The sequence below is a fragment of the Schistosoma mansoni genome, chromosome W, assembly GCF_000237925.1.
Source record: "Schistosoma mansoni strain Puerto Rico chromosome W, complete genome".
Classification (NCBI taxonomy): domain Eukaryota; kingdom Metazoa; phylum Platyhelminthes; class Trematoda; order Strigeidida; family Schistosomatidae; genus Schistosoma; species Schistosoma mansoni.
In genome coordinates, this window is record NC_031502.1 from 6,362,252 (window position 1) to 6,372,960 (window position 10,709).

The following is a 10,709-nucleotide window of genomic DNA, read 5'->3' on the forward strand; positions in this document are numbered from 1 at the left end:
AATCAATGACCTATATGTGCCCCTTTCATGTTACAGACAAAAATATGTAGAAAGACTTGTAATTTCCTGTTTTTATTATTCAGGACCCCAAATGGCCAATGAATAACGTGTTAGTTTAAAGTAAAAAGTACTGACTTGACTTTTATGTGAACATGAACACTGAGGTGCAGGTACACTAAGCTGATAAATTCCAATGCCAACTACATATTAAATATATTGGAAATCATATTTTTGTTTTTACTAGTAATTATTCTATGCTTTCTAATAATAAATATGATGTAAGAAGGGTAGGATAGTGGGATATTGTTTTCTTTCTAAAATTTCAGGTATGGCATATTCATTACTCGCTGGTTTACCACCTGTTTATGGATTGTATATTGGTTTTCTAAGTCCATTGTTCTATGCAATTTTTGGACGTTGTACACAATTTTCTATGGGTAAGTTTTAGTTGATAATCAATATGAAAGTTTAATTGTATATATTTTTCTGTTTCTGATCCATATTGTCTCATTTTGTAGTTGAGTATATTATACAGGTTTTCAGATTATTTATTTCTCATGTTGTCTCTCTAGCACTCAAATAAAATACAAGTGAAATTTTGAATTATACTTTTTGACTGTTTCTATTTACTGATGGATGGATTTCAGAGTAGGAAGCTAATCTGCAAAAATACATAAGTAATAAACTGTATGTGAAACCATTAAAAATTCATTTTCATTGGATAAAAATGGTGATTTATGGGTCTACTTGTCATAGATTAACTCAGTTGGTGTACCACTAAAATCCACGGAGCACTGAACGACTGTTTCGTCCTTACACTAGGCTTCTCATCAGTGTGTTTCTACAATCTTTAGATTTCTTACTAGTCGGAAGTAAAGTATTTGTCGCTGATGACACTGGTTGATCGTTACACTTTATCTCAAATTGACTGAAATAGGAAATGTTCTATTGGATACCAACCCAATGTTTACAGTAGATAAACGTTCTCCGGCAAACCCGAAGATCCTGGGTACGAATCCTGTAGTGGTTGTGGGTGCACATTTCTAGGTAGCATTGTAATGCGATGCTTCGCTAATCTTTCACCTCGATAGCCGTCATAATACAAATCTCAACGGTGCATGAAATCAGAGGTCAAAGAGAAGCTGCAACCATAGTTTATTATCAAATGACGCAGGCCACAAAGCTATAAGCACATGAGTAAGTATCAGCGAGCAAACCCAAGCAATTACATAGTCAAATGTATAGTCAAAGTGTATGAGGGCGCAGCAATACAAAGCAAAGGCTAATAATAGGATTTGAGTGCATACATATATGTAGAGGAAGATAAATCATCGAATGATATTTAAGCAATCAAAGTTTTTGCCTAGAATCTGTCATGTACTTTATGGATCATAACAGTGCAAAGAAATATGTAAATTGTTACTGTCCAAATGAGAATGTCTGTTAAGTAAGTTAATAAAAAGGGGCTTAACCAAAATTAATCATAATCGAAATTGGGTGTTGGATAGTTGCTATAACATCATACTAGGACAAAACAGCCGTCCGGTTCTCTCTGGCTTTCGATGGTACCGTATTGAACGAACGCACAAGTGGAAACAATCAACGCACTTAACGTAAAATACCCTAGTGTCTCCGTAAAATATGAGAATCATACACCAAATACTTCATTTGCAAATTTCCATCACTTACACATTCTATATGATTCTTCTGATTCACAATCCATTTCTAACTCCGTTTTTGTTTTCTTCAAGTCAACCTTCATAGCCTTCTGCTGCCAGGTTTTCCACTTTCGATTGATGTTACATACTACTTATAACTGTCGATAAAAGTAGCATATACAGTAGTACTATAATTTAAATCAGTCAATGACAGATAAAATCTAACGATTAAAACAACCTCCACAAAAAGCCTTCAACCAAATGCGATAACCGACAGCTATTACAAATACCTTTTTACGGATTCTTAAATGCCTTAAACAATTAGCACTGATTTCATTCAAAGAAGAAAGTAACTAATATTGATTGATATGTTTTGAGTTTACTGATGTTGAATATTTATGAACGGTTGAATTCCGAACTCAGTGCCTTAATGTTGTCGTACTCGTTAAAAGAACTTGATTGTTCTAGGTTTATTCTGATTAGTGGTTGTGAATGTAGCCTGTTAATGAGTTGTCTGTTATATTGTAACAGTCACCCATAGTTCTTCATGGTTCATTTGGGAAGTCAGGTATTACAATTTTCTCACATTTGACTAACCACGTATTCCGTATTGTGTTTGAAAGTAGCTGGAAGTAAACCATGGATTTAGGTTTCGTGCAAGTTGGGACTCATAAGTAGGGCGTACCTGAACTCTTGAATGAACTAATGGTCATTATGGGATCCGAGCTTGAGTCACTAGTGAACCATTGTGATCGCAAATAAACTGCTGCATAACATCTTATTTCTGTCAGTTGTAGAGAAATTCTAAGATCCCACTTCTCTTCTTGTGTTTGTACTATTGTTTTTATTTAGGAAGATAATAAAGGCTTCACAAGTGGACCATACATCTCAGAGACTGACAGTCTTATCAAACTTATACACCCTAGCTACAGATCGTTGGACTTATTTCCATGGTTTTCACTTTCTCTCTAGTCGATATTAGTTCATGAAAATCACCAAAAAATAATGAACGATTTCCACCGATCATCAAACTAAACTAATTCTTCAGATTTTTATAGTCAAAACATGACTGCAAAATTAATGCACATACTAAAAACTTCATAATATGTAAATTAATTCCATTGCTCATCTGCCAAAACAATTTAGATTTTACGTGTACTTATGTTCAAAAGGTAACGTATTTTTCAAAAAACATTAAAAACCGAACTTACGTAACGTCAAACATGGTCTGATCCAGTCACTTGGTATATATATATATATAACGCTAGTCGTCAAACATAAATTTATCTGCTTTTTAAAATCTTATCTAGTTTTTATCGAGTAATTACATAAGCGCTTTGGTTTATGTCACGCAAACTGATAGAACTATGTGATTTAAAATGAATAAATGCATGGAATTAATACACAAACCTTCATTTCAATTTGTTGTAGTTTAGATATGGTTTTGCTTCTAACAATATTGTTAACTAGTGAATCACTTGAAACGAGAAGAGACTAAGGAGATGTTTCTCTGTTGTCCTCCTCATTTCAAACTTACAATAACACAGTCCTTCAGTTAGTTATTCAGTCACAACATAGAACATGATTCGTCTTTCCGTCGGTTCAATTTGCCATGCCCATTAGCACAGAAAGATGAAATTGTCAAGCGGATATTTAGGATCCAAACCAATGGTGCACATGGGCTCCAGGGTCCTGATGGAACGAATGGCGTATGGACCTACTGTTGATCACCGGCTACCATGGGACTGCATCTCCTGACGTTGCTCTACTGCCTTGTGGATTATACCTTTAAGTCAAAGGCTCAGGGAGTGGCCCCCTAAGAAAACCACCTATTTCGGTTTGATCGAGCGGGCAGTATCCCGGCCCTCACGCAAATCGAATGGTTTATGTGGTGCATATATATTTGGTGCCTCCTTGTACCAATATTTATGTGTTTAAATAAATAAATACGTCAGGTCTAATCACAGAATAGTAGAGGTAGTAACAGTACCAGTAGTAATAGAAAAGATTAGGCATCGAAGGTACGATGTGGGAAGAAAATATAAGTTGATGAAATAAAAACAGAAAAAATAATAAGGAATTCAAAATCTCATAGTTCGGAAGACGACAAAGTGTGGATTCACCTACACCATTGCAAACGATTTTAAGCTATTTAATTCAGAGTCTCCAACCATTGGTTACAATAAACGAGCGAACCCTAAAAAGGTATTCTACATCTATTAACATAGACTGATGCAATGTTTTGGCTTACCCTCCCCTGGCTTTCTTCCAGCTTACTCCCTCACCAGAAAACATCGCTCGTCGAGGTAAGCTGTACTCTTGTCCCAACCACCTCAGTTGGTGAAGATTTACTAACTCACCAATCGACTTTTCATCCTTACCTAGTACCCTGTTCCTAACCTAGGCATTGCTTACCCTGTGGTCCAAAAATACACGAGTAATGCTCCGTAGACACCTATGATGGAATACCAGTAACATGCGAATATCGTCTACTCCTAATGACCATGTTTCAAATCCATAAGGTAGAACTGAATGGATTGATGCACAGTAAACTTGCCCTTCGGTTGACAGATGTATTGTCTTGCTCATGCCACAAGGGATGCAAGTTGTCAAAAGTCAATCAAATCTTCTGAACCCATTTTTGAGATTCGATCAGATACCAGGCGATCAAGACTGATGAAACTCCCGAGATAAGTGAAGCAATCAGTACGTCCAACTACTTCACTCCCTATCATTAATTCAAGAGATTATGCAAGTCAATCCTGATGTAAAGTTTCACATTCGGAAAATACGATCAAATGACGAATATTACTGTCTTGATTCAGCACCATACGTTTGATTACAGTGAAGAAATCTTAACACGAAATATACAGTACTACTATGACACTCCCTTTTTTTCGCCAATTAATCTGTGAATATTAGGAAAATATGCATATGCAGTAATTAGCTATCATTCAAAGTCATTCCCAACTTATCTGCTACCATTATTGTTCCCTTGAAATCTTTTTTTCATTACCGAATATATTTGGTCCATCAATTCTACTGTAAGAAGTAGGAAAATGTATAAATCATAGTGGTTTTACTTTTTGAGTTTCTCACTAATTACATTCTCGATAAATTATAAATACTCTAAAAAATAACGTAAGAGCATACAGCTAAAAATATGATTAGTTACTCAAAGGAAATATTAAACAGAGAAATTGATGGAAGTAAATGCACATTTGATAGAATGGTAGCACAATAGCTTGAACAATATACCAAATTAAGAAAGAGAACTTCTAGGTCCACATAAGTTTCATTGCTATTGATCAGGTTTGTTCATGTGATACCAATATTGGACATCATATTTAGGTACTATTTACAAGGATTACTTGACGAAAGAATTGACCGATTGCCGTAAATTAATGGGATGGAATGGTTTTATGAATTAGTTTGAACTACTTGATAGTAGTATTAGGCTGCAAATCTAATTTTAAAATGAGGAGGATTTCCCACTCTATCAAATTTATTATTTTTCCTACACTGTAAACTAACATTAACAAGTGATCGTCTCACTAAAGAAAATCAACTTAATGAAAAGAAACTATATACACATTTAATTTTCTCTCCAATCGGCCTTTTATGTCCATGTTTGGAAGGAGTCGGCATGATATATCATTCACCTGAATGTTTGTGATTAGTGATGTTTATTATTAAACCATTTATGTAATGTCAAGGATGTGATATTTCAATAACAACTGGAACAATCATCCCTCATTTCGGCATCTGAGGATGTTACTACAGCTGTTCATACGATGAATAACTTCATATAATAAAATGCATCACCTGGTCTCCAAGGGATAATCAGTGTAATAGTATCTAAGTTCTAATTAGTGACAACCAAACTGTATCGACCAGTATCGTAGTACAGTAACGTCCAATCTGAAGTCAAACTATCTAGATTACCAGTAATATGGTAATATTAATTGGTAAAAACTGAGGGATATTAAATAAGATTGTACATCTTAATTAGATAATATCGTCGAAAAGAAAGTTTTTTCTTCTCTGAATTGTCTTCATTCTTCTTTAATCACTTTGAACTGAATTCACTGAGATGAAAGGAAATAGATATAATCTGGCTTTGGTTAAGTAGAGGAAGTCAATTAAGTGATGTTTTGAATAAGTGACTATTTGAATTTTATTTGTAGGAAATAATTATGATTTTATTTTGGAATTAACTTCATTTATTTTTTCTTTGATAACTTCGACTAATCTCAATGTAAAGTTAATAGTTAATTGAGAAAATATTGCACTCATATATATGTCAATCTAAATAAGGTTTATCCAATATATAAATTACTTTTTGAAATTTGATCAAATACTTTTGAGAAGAGGCCTTTTTGTTAATTTTAACAAAGTAATTTGATTACCACACAAGGTTCAATGGTGTTACTTAATTTATTTCATGCCCAGAAATGTAGAAGGCGATATACAGTCGAACAATGAAGTTTTCCATTACGAAATTATCTTAGTTAAATAATCACTAAAATAGGGGAAATAACAGTTAGCTGTTTGGTCCACCAGAGAACAGACATAAAACGGAACAACTATTTACCACTTTCTAGTTATCAAATCCTAATTACTGATTACATGCTGTCGGTCACTCTGCAAAGTAAAAACCAGTCTAAAAGACTTGACAGTTGTCTCTCAGTTAGCTAAGATTTAAGACCTGTAACTGTGGTACTATGTGATAAGGGTTCGAATTCCAACCACTGTATTGGTTCTCTCAAAACTATAATTATGCTTTGTTAAAAAGTACTAAATATTACAGGAGCTAGATTTACAGTTGCCTACTGGTTACGTCCAATAATTTAACATTAAAATGACGTAATTTTAAGTAGCCTCTATTTTTGATTATTTAAGACACATGCACAACTAATTATTATTCTACGAATAATGAGTCGACTAAATTTTATCAATATCAAAAATATAAGTAAACTAGAAAATCACACACGAAATACAATGGTTCTTTACACTGACAAGTACTGATAATAATTTACAACGAATCCAAGAATTGTAATCAGTCGATCTATCAGGATGTCATGTTCTGTATTCTTGAAAGTATAGAGTTACTTCAAGGTATAGTATTACTACTGAACAATTATATGGTTCATTATGGAGCTGATAAAATTTTCACTAAAAATCTTCAATATCTATCTCGTAATAAACTAATGATAATTTCGATTGAGATCGTGAATCAATCAATGTTGGACCACCATTGAAAAGCTGGAAGCACTAGACGATCGTCTCGTCCTAGCATAAGACTCTTCAGCAGTGTGCATCCACGATTCCCTAAGCGTGATTCGAATCAAGAACCTTCGGTTCATTGTCTTTGGAAATGGTTTCCAGGTTTTCAATGGTGGTCTGATATCGATCGTTTCATGATCTCAATCAAAACACAACAATCTCCACAACCCTATACTGATAATACTTTCCATATTACGTAAATAGTGGTAAAAATATATTATAAGTTTGAGATGTTAGATAGTTGAAGGAAGTACTGATTGGCTGTTTCGTCCTAGTATAAAATTCTTCAGAAGTGGGTGTCTACGACAACAATGGGAATTAAGACCGAGGTTTTCGGTCTTACAGCAAATTGTCAGCAATCAGAACTTATTATACTCTAAATTTACCATAAATAACCGTATTTGTTCAATTTAGGTACATTCGCTGTTGTAAGCCTATTGATTGTTGGCCCAATTGAACAACATAGTTCAAAAGTCGCAGTTAGTCATCATAATTCCATCATAAATTCAAACTCGACACTGGTTGAAGATATAATAACTAACAAGTTGCCATTACAATATTCAGAACCAAGAGCGATTGTAGCCGTAACGCTTACTTTTCTAGTAGGAATTATACAAGCAAGTTTTGATATTAATTTAATTTGAAAATTTTGAAGAAATCTTTATTTCAATGTTTTCAACTACTCAACATGACTTACTGTTCTCTTAATAATGATTTTTTTGAAAGATTTTCACATTGTGTGCTTTGCAAATACATCCTTATCAGATTTTACTAAACAAAACTGGTTACTAAGTAGATTGTGTTTAGTAAATCTGTAGAATTTTAATTGTGAATTAAGTTATTTTAATAATCTAAATTAGTAGACTGTATGTAAATGGAAAAATCTCTGATACTTAGTTTATAGGCTACATCACGGATTGATCTTAGTTAGAAAATAATAAAAAATCATGAAGTCCTAGATAGTTATTTCGTCCTAGTATGGAACTCCTAGACAGGGAATATCCACAAGCCAACTCAGAATCGAACCAAGAACCTTCAAATATCGTGATGAGAGCTTAATTATTAGGTCATTAAATTGGTACCAAATGATTTGCTGATCTAACTTCAACCAGTTTGTGACATTTCTCAAGCATATTCCCATATCATTGATAGGTAACTGGTGCACACTTGATGCGGTTGGACTTTATTGGTTCCTGCTTCTCAACAGAACTTAGAGAGCTGACTCTTGAAAACAGTCACTAGAATGCATATGGTTATTGCTAGTGGGGGTTTGTGAAGACCTCTGAATTTCATGGAAAATATAAGCCGATCCCGAGTTCGATTCTTGGTTCAGTGGTCGTGGATGCCCATTGCTGAGAATTCCGCAAATAGAAAGAGGCGGCCATCCAGTGATTTTAGATTTTCAGTGATGGTCTAACTAAGATCGGTCCGTGATTTCAATGAAATTCAGTAATCTTCACAACTCTATACTGAAAATGCTGTAAATATTTTGTCACCTTCTTCAAACTCATGTAGTAGCACAACTAAAACAACCAAAGTTTTCTGGATGAGATGTATCTCTTCATTGAAGAAGCTTGTAATTACAGTTGGCTACTGTTTTATAATCCGACTCTAAAGGTCTTCATTCTCAGTTATGTCTAATCAGTCAAACGTCCGCAAATAACTTGCATTCTCTTAATATGACTGACATAATGAGATAACACTGTTTGTTGATTGGTTAAATAAAGATGAGATGTACCATGGTCAAAGTAATTGATAGCAACGGGTATGGAAAGGATATTATGATTATTAACTTAATCGATTATGGAGATAACAAACAATCATGTTGTGCATAAAATATGTATTACCAATGCCGATGGATAACGGTTGTGCAGCTTCGCAAATGAATCCAAATTAGAAATGTAAACTAATCGGTGCACTGGACAGGCATTCTTACTTAGTTTAAGATGAGACTCCATATGTTTAGATCAGCCAGTGGACAAGATATCATTTAGACCACTCGGTCAACATTATCAAATTTCATCAGGTCTAAAATAACACGTTTATATCAGACAATACAATCAATGATAACTATATTTCTTACAGTAGTTCGCATTATAAACTTGGATTTTGATTCTGTAGTTTAATATCATTATGGGTGTAAAGTGAGGAAAGATGAAACCTCTGTTTTCGATTTGTCATGCATTTTGTTAGTCCACAATCATGACTATTTTATTTATTTAGTATTAATGTATGAGTAGTAAATTTATATGGATATTTTTATTATCATTATTAATAATAGTGAAATCTAATCTGAACTTAAAAGTGATACATACATATACATCATGAAAGATAGACGTCAATACAAAATCTCACCATAGAAATAATTCATATATAGAACTTGTTTGTTTTAATTCACTTCCTTTATAATTTAATATGGTCTAATGATTTTAAAAATCAAGTATATTTGGGTATGTACGTTTGTAATAATTTTTTGTAATACTCATAATCATTTAAAACAGGAGATTAAACATGACAGGGAATTGATCATAAGTTGAAATAGGCTGAATGAATTTTAAATCAATGAGTTTGCATCTGTTCAGGCTAACATATCAGATCCACAGGGTCAGATAAAAGTATGGAGACAAATCCTACAGTAGTAGAATAGCGTGATTCGAGAAGATAGAATCGATTCACAGAATAAAAAGTATATGGTAATTTAGAAACTTAAGATCCAGGGGAAAGAAATAGTGGATGGATCTGTGCCACTACTACTAATTCTGGGCTATAACACCCATCATCTCTAACTATTGATTGTGGTCATCGAGCGGACACCAATCAAATAGTCTGTACCTATTAACGCACTCCAGTCCTACAGTCAATGATTTCATGAAGAGATGATATATCTTAAATTGGTCACCCTTAGCTTCTTACAACCTATTCCCACATTAAAATCGAGGTTCGAAAAGTTTGGCAACAATTAACACATTTTCTTACCACCTCAGTTGATAACGATTCATTGCCACTGTATAAACCGATTTCCCATTCTAACTGGTACTTTGTTTTTAACTTCAAAATTCTTCAATCGGCGGTCCCAAAGTACATCAGCAATTCTTCGGGCATATCTATGACCAAATAATAATAACCTGCGAATTAATAGTGGTAGATTGTATTGAAAAAAGAGTGACAAAAGTTTTATAATCTGATTGTATAATCACGTATTGTAATTTAATTTAACGAAAGCAAATAAATTTAAAATTCTATTTTCGTCTCCATGCATACCTCTCTCATCAAGCTAGGTGTAATTATTTTTTGATGTGATGGTCGTCTAGAATACGAGCTAATTAACAAATTCCACAGATTTATATTCTCTACTTATATCAGATAGTAATGTCTGCTGGTGATTCGCTGTTATCGTACTACTAATACTGTCATTGATAATCACAATCACATTATTCCTTCTGAGAGCGAAAATTCCTATTGATTGCAGACATTTCTTGCGAGTGTGGTAAAATTAGAGTGAAACCCAAGATCATAGATTCCTACCAACTATACTTACGACCACCTATCAAAATAATATGCATTTAATTTTCAGTCTTTCATAAAACAAAGATCATATTGCAACTCAGTCGATGAAATTTGGTCAGCATCAAGGATCATCAGTCAGTCAGCTACAACGTAGGACCAGGCACATATACGCATCGGTCCAAGTTGCCACACCTTATTAGCACAACAAGATGAACACTAAATTCCTAGAAGTAGTTGCTTCAATATATATATATATAT

General features: G+C 33.7%; 1 protein-coding gene across 1 annotated transcript; it reads left to right on the forward strand.

Moving 5' to 3' along the window:
- Positions 1 to 328: 328 nt before the first annotated feature.
- Positions 329 to 7,588, forward strand: Smp_022300 (putative sulfate transporter; the record flags this gene model as incomplete). The annotated part of the gene is made up of 2 exons (XM_018800031.1): positions 329 to 437; positions 7,359 to 7,588. The coding sequence occupies 2 exons, from the start codon at positions 329 to 331 to the stop codon at positions 7,586 to 7,588; spliced, it is 339 nt and encodes a 112-aa protein (XP_018653885.1).
- Positions 7,589 to 10,709: the final 3,121 nt, after the last annotated feature.